This window comes from Symsagittifera roscoffensis, chromosome 2, assembly GCF_963678635.1.
Source record: "Symsagittifera roscoffensis chromosome 2, txSymRosc1.1, whole genome shotgun sequence".
NCBI lineage: Eukaryota > Metazoa > Xenacoelomorpha > Acoela > Convolutidae > Symsagittifera > Symsagittifera roscoffensis.
In genome coordinates, this window is record NC_087063.1 from 23,870,551 (window position 1) to 23,883,015 (window position 12,465).

Sequence of the window (12,465 nt, forward strand, 5' to 3'; positions counted from 1 at the left end):
GGGGAAGCGTGGAAATCAACGATGACGGGGATCTGTCGGAATGATACGGGAGAATGTTGACGATACACACCTGGAAAATTCGGCGGATGAAGAAGCGTCGCAACATGTATTTTCCATCGGATGGGTTAATAAGAATCCAGTGGTACATTCGTGGGACTCGAGCAGCTCAGACGGGGATTATATGGTAATGGCGATAAGACATAAAAGATTCACGGAATTGAAAGTCGCTGGTGCACAGTTGCCGATTAAAGTAAATGGGAAATCAACTCGTGTGTGGATTGATAGCGGGTCTCCGATTTCAATTTTCACCATTGGGGAATTGCGAAAAACTTTGGGAGCTTCCGGAGTAAAGTTGGATACCCTTTCGGAGGAGGACATTGCATTTCGGGATTATGGGAACAATCCATTGCAGATGATTGGAACGATGGCTGTAACGATACAATCCAATGGCTGGAAGATACACGCGAGGATAAAAGTAATCGGAGAGAACCGCCCATCAATTATTGGACGAGATTTGATGCCACAATTAGGACTACAGTTGGTGCAGCAATCACCATCATATCACCAATCATGTCCATTGGAGAAAAGAATCAGGACGCACTGGAACCGGAGGGGGAGTTGGACTCTTGGCAAACCTCTTTCAGTAAGCAGTTTTGAAACCTTTTTAATAGGGTAGGAAAAATAAGAAACTACAAAGTGCAAGCAGAATTTTTTGAAAATCTTACTCCAGTCCAACAGACAGGACGTCGAGTTCCCATTTCATTACAAGAAAAAGTGGATACTGAAATCGGTAAACTATTGAAACAAGGTCATATCGAAAAACTGACAGAATGTTCGGACAAATATTTTGTGTCCCCAATAGTAATAACAGTAAAGAAAGATGGGTTCGTGAAACTAGCGCTCGAGTCAAGAGAATTAAATAAACAAGTGAATAAGAACAAATACCAAATGCCGAATATTGAAGAATTAATGGACACAGTGGGACAGACGATTAGCGAAAAAATTCAGGAGACAGATATTTCACCACAATGGATCTAACATACGTATATGGCCAATTGCCGTTAAACACTGAAACAAGTGTACAATGTAATTTTTCTCTCATTGGAGGCCGCTCGACGGGTACGTACCGGTTCAAGACCGGGTTCTACGGTCTAACTACAATGCCAGCGGAATTCCAACGCGCAATGGATTGTATACTCGCAGAATATCCGCAGGCGCACGCGTTCATCGACGATATTTTGGTCGTGACCAAGGGAACCGCGTTTGACCATATAGCAACAGTAGAGAAAATTTTAAAGAAACTGGATCGGGAAAATAAGTCTCTAAAATTAATGAAATGCAAGTTCGCCCAGTGGGAACGCAAATGGCTAGGCCATAAAATAACATCCACTTGAATAACTCCATTGGTTAGAAAAACAGAACCGATAAAGGCGCTAACGCCGCCGCGACCGGCGCTTGCTGAATCATCAGCGCCGTTGCAACCCTTACTAAGTAAGAGTAATGAATACATTTGGACCCCCGAATGTCAAAATGCGTTCGAAAATCTTAAGAAACAAGTGTCGAATATTGTTGAACTACGACATTTTGATATTCACAAGGACATTCGTATAGTATGCGATGCAAGCCATAACGGGCTCGGTGCGGTGTTGGAACAGTTAGGACCAGAAGGGTGGCGCCCAATTTCGTTTGCCTCGCGATACCTTAACGAAGCGGAAAAGAAATATTCAACAAACGAATTGGAGATGTTGGCAGTTGTGTGGGGGGGCTAAATATTTTCGAAATTACATATTGGGCCGGAATTTTTTAATCGTCACCGACCACAAAGCGTTAATATCCCTTTTGAATGGTAATAATAAGAAAAACAAGACGATGTTTAGCCGTTTAACGCGCTGGTTAGATCGGCTTATTCCCTTTGATTTTCGAATTGAACATAAGCCAGGGGCGAAAATCGGATTTGCGGACTACTTATCACGTCACCCAATTAGAGAAGCAACGCCAATTAGTACGTATGATAACATGTTTACTGTGGCAAAGATCAACCTAATTCGCACCGCTCTCGGTTTTAATGATAGTAATACATCCAGGGGACACAAATCATCCAAGTATAAATCCAAGGGACCGCATATCACAGCGGAAAGTCAGCAATCTATAAATAGATTGGAAGTTTTGTCACGAGATGAACCGGTAGAGGGCGGGAAAACATGCGAGCGGAATTCGACCAATCAGATTCGAACACGTGGTTTCAGCCGACGGCTACGCGAAATACGCGCTAGATTAGTTGGTGCTATTACTCAATCGGAAGAAAGTTGTTTACAATTCTCAAATTTTAAAATTCAAAGCTCAAAGTCTCAAATCGGAATGGATAGTATGAGAAAATCGCAAAAATTTTTGAAACAGCACCCTAGTCTAACTAGCAGCAGCGATGAGATTGAAGAATTACCGCCAAACGTATCCCTGGAAGCCATTACTAAAGAAACAAAGTCAATCCGAACAAACAAAACTTTTTCGTTACACTCGGCATTTAAAGGTGAAACAATACCACCCGTGGATCCGAATTCAATATGTATGTCAATTATCCCTGGGAACTGCAAAATTGTTAATAAAATTAATTCCTTACCTGATTTGTTTAATCTAAAGTTCATTGAATCCAATTATAATTCTGATCCCCAACTGAGCGCGATCCGCGATCTCATTGTTTCCCAAGATCCTAACATTCATGAAAAAATCAGTGCAGTGAACCGTTATTATTCTCAATTTGTTAACGACTTTTCGGTGAAGGAGAACGTAGTATGGATGGATGAAAAACTAGTAATACCCATGAATCTTCAAACTGCAATTAACAATAGAATTCATGCCTACCACCACAAAAAAACTAATATGCTTGATGCAGAAAAAGACGTTTGGTACCTTATATTTATCGATCAATAGCTTCCAAGGCCGAAGAGTGCCCCGAATGTGCCGCCACCGGTAAGAACTTAAAAACGATTTTAAGAAAAAATCAACTTGGAACTGTACCCGAACCGAAGAAACCAAATGAGTCAGTCCAACTAGGTTTTTGGGGTCCCATTATTTATTTGAATGAATCCCGGAAATATGTATTAGTGGCGGTCCATCGTTTTTCTCGTTGGCCATCGGCCATGGTCTGTGGAAATAATCGGTCTGATAAGATAATGAAAATTTTAAAAAGTTATATAACAAATCATGGGGTGCCACGGAAAATTCACGTAGATCAGGGAACGAGTTTTATTACAAACGAGATTAAAGCCTTCTAAAATAAGGAGGGCAATAAAATCATAAAGTCGCCAGTCAATGATCATCGGGCAACCGGGTGCGTCGAGCGTACCATTGGCAGTCTTAAAAATTCCATCCTGACTTTCGCCCAAGAAAAACATCCCGAACCCTTGGAAAAAATGGTTGAAAGGGCCCTTGGTGCTCTTAGATTTTCAAAGACTGCAACACTAAAAATCTCGCCATTTGAGGCGCATCATGGTAGAGAAGCCAACACGGTCTTACGGAACCTTACAAAAAAACCATCTCTTCAAAATCTGGATTGGTCACGGGTTATAAAAACGAAAAATGCTTGTTTAGATGCCGCCGATCCTAATGCGCAGAATATGCCCCATCCAGCTGATACAAACTGGAGTGTACGATCGGACTTAGCATATGACATCAACCATAGGAGCCACGCACGCCGGTTAACCGATGACCAATCCGCCAATCAACACGACGAACCATCAATTCTAAAACCCACCGAGCTGAGCCGACAACCAGAACCATCTGGATTGTTGTTCCAGCGAACTGGAAACAGGAACCTAAAAATGTATAAACAACTTCATTCTAAAGTAAAATCCGAACGTACGCATGCATTAACCCTAAATAATGGGGTTGTGCTTAGAAAATCGGGAGTGGCTACGAAGCCTAAGTCAAAGAAATCAAAAGCGACATCTCATTCGGTATTGCCGGTACCACCGCCAACTTCGCGTGAGGTTAAAAAGCGAGCATCTCTTTCAGCATCACCACCGCCAACTCCGCGTGAGGTTAAAGAGCGAGCTGCACAACGAATTATTTCGGACAGACAAAGAAAAAAAACCGGGCGCCGATTTGAGAACAGTGGTTCATAGTCGGAAGACAGTGACGATTTGCCAAATATTTCGGTAAAACGGGCTAAACAACCATCAACTGAACCACCAAGAGCACAAACAGGACCAACAGCAACAACCGCAACAGCGACCAGGACACCATTCCGGCACTAGGCGTGATTTGGACAAAAATCCAAGGGATCAAACAACGTCCAATCCAGGGGACCAGACACATGCAACGTCATTACCAGGACCTAGTAAAAAGAAGGGACTAACAACAAGGAAGGCCAGGCTGGTATCATACAGCAGTCAGGGCGATAGCCAGGACGAAACAGCATCCACGACGTCTCCAAAAAGCGGACGGAAGAGAACTGCGGTCACTACGGTGGGGGGTGTGATGATTGACTTCATCAACCAAAACAAAAAAGAGGGGAAAAAGTGAAGAAGTGACCTAAAAGAAACTAGTAAACTTTACCACATTAAAACTTTCTAACCCAGGGAGAGGGTGGGTCATTAGTGACTTAAAACTCAACGTCATCACTGCTCAGTGATCTTTTTAGTTGTTGAAATTTATAGTCATAAAATCTAAATTGTTCTTTCAAACATGCAGTTAGTAATTCCTATCAATCATTTATAATCAACAGGTGCCGTCATATTTTCAATCAAGTAAAGTTTCATTATTGAAGGGGAAGTATTGTATAGTGTTATTTAGTTCACATTGCAAGCTGTCAATCAACTGTTCACTCATGATGCTAAAGTAATCGATTAGCAGGTGTTTGTCCTTGGAACAGTCTGTCACCCTTGGATACTGTTTACAACCACTCTCTATGCTAACTTTGTAAGATTAAGTTGACTAACTTTGTATTGGAATTTACGATTGAACGACTAACGTTTTCACATTCTCAACAGACCACAAATATTTCATGCTTTCCTTTTAGGTCATGTGAAGTATAATTTCATTATAGGTTTCATGTGTGAAAGTTGGACACAGGTTCAATAGTTCATTGACCAAATAAAAAAAGATTATTATTGGCATAATTTTTTCCTTAGAACTTTTTCAGAAATCCAAAGACTATGATTGTACACAAAATTAAAACCACAATAAAAAAATCAGTGCCGAAAACAAAACTCACAATTGATACATTTCCTCTGCAATCACTTTATAAAACTGTAGTGAAAAGCGTTTTGCTCATTCGCTATAGAGTAATATAACAAACTTTATTGTTCCGACCATTTGAAATATGTGGAGGAATTTTGTATTCGGGTGTGTTTTATTATTTTAAAAGTTTTTTCTTTTTGTTTTCCACGCAAAATCAGTTACTTTAAGGAATCATCGGAATGGTTGAGTGATATCTCATATTGAAGGCCTTTCAGTTGTGATTCGAACAACATTAAAAAATTTTTCTCAGTACCGAGAAAAACCAGTTTGAATTTTATGATTTTTGGTCTAATTTCAAGAAAATGCGGTGAGCATGCAGGCTTACAATAGCTTATTTGTGCTCAATTTAAGCCATGATACTTAGTTTAACACATATAAAAAAAAATTTTGGAGTTTTTTCAGCGCCAATTTGAAAATCAAAATCTTCAATTTTCAAAAACTTTCTGCAAAAAAATTTGTAACGATTTTTCAACGATTTTTTTTTCGTTTATAAAGTCATTTTTCTACAATAACAGTTTTCCAAATGAAATATTTTATTATTGACAGTCAAATATGCGTAAGTTCTATTTTTTCGTGCAGATAATTTATCACACCACATAGAAAAATACGAGACCAATTTGAAAAGACCATGGTCGGAACATTATGTGCTACTTGCACAGTAACCTGCTATCCTTGTTTCTAAATATGTTTAGTTCACAACTCTTAGATGCAAATCATTTGAGCGCGGCATTACAAAGGCTCAAATAAAATTGCTCGAAACCAGGCGAACCCCCGAATGCTCCGATTGCCTTTTGAAAACCGGAACAATAATCATTTCAAAATGAATAGGGCCAATTAATTGATAACATAAAAACTTCTTGTTCAGACTCAAACTATATAACTTGGTACTTGTTTGGTATTTATTTTTAGGAGATTGGGATACTTCAAGTTGTACCTTCAAAAATCCAAGGTTTAGTCTTGATACGATCTGTCTTAATCGAAGTATAGATGGATGGATGATAGAATCAAAATGCAATAAAGCAAAGCAAAAAGCGGGGTTTGAAAAAAATAGTTTCTTGTTTGCACTTAAGTTCCAGATTTGCGCAAAATTGAATATCTGTTAACATAAAATGTGTTAAGGAAAAAATAAATCAGTGTGGTTAGGGTAAAATTTTAGAGACATCAAAGCTTTCAGGGTCTTCCATTACGTCGTTCATTTTTGGCTCAAGCATTTACCTTGCCGGTTATTATTACATAAACTTTACACTAATGTAATACAATCATAACAATAGGGTTTTGTCTGCTTCACCCTGAAACTGCTGCAAGTGCTGCCGAGTGTAAGAGTTTTTTTCAATGAAAAAAATGCGTTTTCGGGTTTTTTTTCTGGACTTTGATGAGCGATGGGTTTTTTCAGGTCGATGGTAAGCTTTGCCCGTCTATTTATAATCCAAGCCCACACTCAAATCTGCTCTTTAACTCATATTTAACTTGTAAAACTACTAAATTTATTTTATTTTGCTCCCAGTCAATTTATTTTATTTTGTTGCCGCAAGCCCTTTTGAAAACAATTTAGGGCTACTTGGCTGAATTTGGATATTGCAAATTGGCCCAAAGAGAGACGCTTCGAAAAAATTAAGGCATTAAAATTTAAGTTGGCGTTGGTCGTCTCTCTCTAAACAAGCTACTGAATTGCAATAAAAAATGTTTGTAGGAGGTCGAAAAATGAAATAGTGCCCAAAAATAGAGCATATCTAGAAAAAAAGTGCAGAAGTCAATTTCAGTTGGAGAATAGATCAAATTTGGTTTCTTCGCCCCTTTTCACCTACACGCTTTCACCTACACACTTTCTTTTTTCAAGTAACAAATTGAGAAGGATCATCCAGAAAAAAATTTAAAATTGGACTTCTTTTTATTAAATGAGAAGGCTTTTTAATTTTTTTGCTTAAAGCCCCATTTTTATCCAAAGCCCCATGAAAATAGTCAGTGCTCAAATTGGCCGATAAAAAAGTGTACGGGTGTATATGACAAGTAAAAATGGCATCTGCGTGATTGAAGATGTTGAGATGTCACCATGCATCAAAACAAGTCAAATCTGAATTAAAATTGATCCAAAAACTAAAGCCACTAGCCTCATTTTCTGTCAAATTTAAGGCATAATTTAAGTTATGATCAGAAAGCGTATACTTTGACTTGTTTTTTTTTTGTAAAACATTCGGAAACACTTTCCCTCAATCCCACGTTTTTGTAGAAAAGTAAAATTTCCATATTTGGTTCTATAATACGGCCTCCTTTTTTGGTCAACCTATTGTAGAACAGTAGAAGTTTACACTCCTTGAGCTAGGCTATATTAGATTCTCAGTTTGAGATAAATTTGATCAGCTATCTACTGGCTGATGTGCCCCTGTTTAAGAACTACATGCACTTTTTTTTGGTTATTTTTCTGATTTTGATTGATTTAATGAAGCCAAAAATGACCGTTTGTGGGTCCGAGCTTTGCCGGGTAAGTGGCACCATAATAAATATGCAATAAAAAGAATCTAGACATTGTTTGTTCTCATAACTTTTTCTCGGCCCAATTTGAGAAAAACGCGTTCAAAGTTTCTTTTTTATTCGCTTTGTCCGTATAATTTAAATCACGATTTAGATCAATCCAAAGAGGAGATTTTCATAATAATTTTCAGAATAAGAGCAGATTTTCAGAATACATGTTCACAATATACTCAGTATATTAACATGGATGAATGTAGCAGTTTGGAAAAGCTCGTTTTGTCACGATACTCACCTACGAGCATGTCGGCTATTGAGAGTGAGACGATGTAGAGATTGGCAGTCGTCTTCAGTCGAGGATTGCGTAAGAAGGCGAGGATGACCAGCACATTGCCACTTATGGTCAACAACGACACCACAGCTAAAACACAAACGAACTTTAATTGAAATCAAGGTCACTATGGGCCACTTCCAAGGTCATGCTTATTTGTTCATTTCACATTGAAAATAGCTGACTAGCTTAAAATAGCTGATTTATAAAGAAAAGCTGATTAGTATTCATTCTCATTGCTTAAAGCCCAGAATTTTTAGTAGAACCGAGACACTGAAGAGAATTGTTTGACATAATGGAGACTGATTTTATAACTCGCTTTGAAATCAAATAAATTTAAAAAAAACCACCAGCTGAATTTTAGGCGAATTTTTAATAGATATTGTCATACCACCGATTCATTGATAAAGCTACCAAAGTTACAGGAACTCTGAATCAAGCCTTCAAAAATCCGCCCCTTTACGAACAAATTTACCCGAGGCAGACAGTTACAACAACTATAAAGCCGTTCAATTAAACCAACTTGCGCCACCGGCAATCTCAATTTCGGACAAAAGACATAAAAATGAAATGAACCTTCAGAAGATGGTTTCAACTCAAGGAAATTGTCAATAGATTGTCTAAACCAGTCAATTACTACAAATGAACCCTGAAAACGAATTCAAAAATCATTCAAGTGAATAAGCTTCTTAAACAGTAAGAAAATGACGTCAAGATCTGAGGGGAACCGAATCCATTAAAGGAAATTGACGGAAAATCATGTTAGCCGATCACAACTCCGCGTTCAAAGATCTGAAAAAATAAATGACAATTCAGTCAGAATTTGTTCAGCTGAAATTCTTTGGAATTGTTATAATATTTAGTCTTTCGGACATGTTAAGAACTCACTGATTTAAAAAAAAAGCCATTAAATTTCCTGATGATAATATTTGAAACTCGACGTCATAAATAGACGCTTAATTGATCTGATGGTCTGTCTCTACAAACGCTGTCCATAAGTTTTAGTGGTTATTTTCTACTACTCATTTTAATTCTGACATGGGTAATAAATTTAACAAGTGATTTTTTGATGTTTCTCGTTGTGAGCCAGTTGGCTTATGAGTCTTTGGCATTTGATAATGTACTCACAATTATCCAGCTACATTTAAGAAACCAGAATTGACCTATATTTTTAAACGTCCTCTGACATGAGTTTTCGATTGAAAAAATGATCCGATTAAAGCTAAACCATTTTGGATAGTAGAAATCAACTAGGTTTTTGTTCCGACTTTTGAAGAAAGTGAGGAATGTATTTGTCGGGTTTATTGTTTCCAAGTTCAAACCAATTTTACGAAAGTTGACAGCCTATGAATTGCCAAGCGAGTATGCTTGCACCAACCTAAACTGCGGATATCTTCGCTGCTCGAATAAAACTTTGATAATTGTTCCGACTTTCGATACGAAAGTAACGGAATATTTGTGCTCGGGGTGGGTTTTTTTTTCTTCAGACAAATTTCGACTTTTTAACTAGCCATTTTTGACGGAATTTTTTTATATCATTCGAAAGCTATTGTTGTCCTGAGCTCAAATTTGAAAAGATATTTGACCTGTGATAATTTTTCGTGAAGTTATGAGGGTTTAAAGATTGCCATTTTGGCCATTTTGACCAATTTGGGACAATTAACGCGCGATATAATTCGCGCTATTAACGCGTAAGCGGATATTTAATCCGTCTTAGAAATCGCTCCAAATTAGTTGGAAGAAGCTTATTTGCCATAATTGATTTGTTACAAGGAGCGAAATCTATCATTTTGTACTTTATATGGCGTGTGGGGGGATGATTTTCATAAAAAATTTCAAATTTTAGAAATTTTTTTTTCATTTTTATTACATTTTATTAAACATTAAAAGGCGGCAGTCGGAACATTCAGGGCTTCGCCCTGATCCGAGCAGTCTTGTTTCAATACATGAATTACTTAAGCGTGGCAAATCTTTTGCGCTCATTATCCTTCCAAACTGAATTAAGGCCAACTAAACTTGGTCATATGATTTTTTCTCAACCGTTAGCACTTTCCTTTAGTTCATAAAAAAAATTTGAACAAAAACTATTCGAGACCAGTCAAAGGGCAGTCAGAACATTCAAAGCTTTGCACTGATATACGAGTCTTCTTTTTTTGTAAATGCCGCTTATAAAAAAATCCACTCGGTTGATTTCAAATGAAATTATTTTGAAACCCGTAAGAGCATGGTAAAACAAAACTGCTCATATCAATAAGAAGCTCTATAAGTTTCAACTCTCAACCTGTTGGAATCATTTTTAAAATAAACAAATTGAAAAATTTTTTTACAAAATCCTTGGCACCTAATGTCAAACACAATGTGATAGTTTTATTGTTTAATTGCGCTCAATCGGAATCAAATAGCTTGCTTATATAAGGTTTTCGTGCTTTTATGCTTGAAACTAAAAAAGCGCGAAGATACTCATCACAAAGTGACTGATTTGAAAAATTGTAAGCCACATAATTAAGTTTGCCCAATTTAACCCAAAGTGAATAAATTGAATTGTTTTATGCCCCATAATTATGTTTGCCCATATTTATCCTGAAGTGAGCGAATTGAAAAATTTCATGCCCTATATCTATGTTCGCCCATACTGACTAAAAACTGACTAAATTGAAAAACTTCAAGCCCGATAATTATGTTCAGCCCATATTTAACCAAAACTGGAGTTGATAAATTCCAAAACGCATAAAAATGAGCGGCCCATAAAAACCAAACCCCATAAATCCCAAGGGCCATAAAAGAAAAATTTTCTTTCGAGCAAAAACTAGGCGTAAAACGTACTCAAAAATTATTTTTCAGTACGTTTTTGAGCCAAAAGCTTTCGTTCAAAATCATATATATGAACATGTTTATGTAAACATGAACCAAAATGCAGAGATAACTTATAGATATGGACAGTTTTCAGACAATTTTTATGCAACTTGGAGAAATTTAACGGTTCTTGTACGAATTTAGACAAATTTTAGCCCATGTACTGTGCTGTGCATCTTCTTTAATTTCAAGAGTGATGACATATTTTTATTTAAAAAAACTGCTCGTTTATCAGGGAAAAGCCCTCAATCCGACCGCCCCTCAAAGTCGAAGAAAAATATCTATACCTCATATACCTCATACTTCGTTTACGTCAACATGATTTGCAATTAGGCTTAAATATCGGAATACATTCCACCTGCAAACTAAGCACATTGAAAAAATGATTTCAATAGGAATTTCTCTCTTGTAGCAAATGACGTAAATTTTTTACATGACTTTTGAGATGTTTCATTTTAAATAAATATCAAAAATTTTATAAAAATATTTGTAGTTTATTTGAAAACAAAACGCCACGCGACAAGTCTGGTGACTTTATGAAGTCTCTCAAGCCGGTGCGTAAAATGAAATCTTTATAGATAATTGTTTCAAATTTTTACGGGCTTTTGATTCATGGGAGGATTTAGAAGAAAGGGCGGCTCATCAGACTCCTCAATCCAGTTTTCTCCACAGTAAAATATTTTTTTTTACTTTAATTAAAACTGGATTGTGGAGTCTGAAAAGCTATCCTTTCCCCTAAATTCTCCCATGTATAAAAACATAATTTTTCAGTATTCTAGACATCATAAAAAAGATATTTTATCATGCAGTCGCCGGGAGTTCACCTCTGCTACATAAGACTTCAGCAACAGCTATACGGTAACTATATAACCGACATAGAGTTCGGTTGCGTAACAAAAACGTCAAAAAGAAGTTCAAAATTGCAAAGCTGTTGCTGTTTTTTTTTTAACAACAACAACAACAGCAACAGCTTTGCAATTTTGAACTTCTTTTTGACGTTTTTAATACGCAACCGAACTCTATGTCGGTTATATAGTTAATGCCAAATGGTTGGCAGTTTAGGTGACCTTGAACAACTTAATTGGTCAAAAACAGTACTTAATAGGTTAATTACATTTTTGGACACGATTTTTGCGTGCTGCAATGAGTGAGAAATTAATTTTTGACGCTAAAAGGGCAGCTTTATGCTGATGAATTTCTTTCAGTTTCCGTAATCGAAAAAGATACTTCCAAAAATTTGGCATTAACTAAGAAAGAATCTAGATAAAGGGTGAAATGGTTGACGAGGCCAAAAGTAGTTCTGAAAGCTCAGTGTAATCTGAAAAGAACCGCAGGATCTCATCACCCTCTGTCGTTTGTTTTTTTCCAGAATTTGCTGTTAAGTGAAGAAAAATTGAGGCAGTTGGAATTGATCAAATCTAGTTACAAAGCCAAACAAGTATTTTAATCTCTGCTTTTTTGTTCGATGAACGCCAATTGATTATCAAGGGAGAAAAAAGGCCCAGGTTCAAAGCGTATCTGAAATTTTTTTCAGGTTACCAGATGAAAGTTTGGAAGATAGTCAATCGCCATTTAAA

At 37.0% G+C, this 12,465-nt stretch overlaps 2 protein-coding genes across 2 annotated transcripts in view; both read right to left on the reverse strand.

Annotated features, from left to right (window-relative positions):
• Positions 1-12,465, reverse strand: part of LOC134839393 (cilia- and flagella-associated protein 144-like) — a 249,657-nt gene that overhangs the window by 93,391 nt on the left and 143,801 nt on the right. The window lies entirely within an intron of this gene.
• The window catches only part of LOC134839385 (muscarinic acetylcholine receptor DM1-like), a gene marked incomplete in the record, with an annotated part of 93,777 nt that overhangs the window by 47,661 nt on the left and 33,651 nt on the right, over positions 1-12,465 (reverse strand). The window contains 1 exon segment of the mRNA XM_063854917.1: positions 8,000-8,125. Within this exon segment, the coding sequence (XP_063710987.1) occupies positions 8,000-8,125 (126 nt within the window).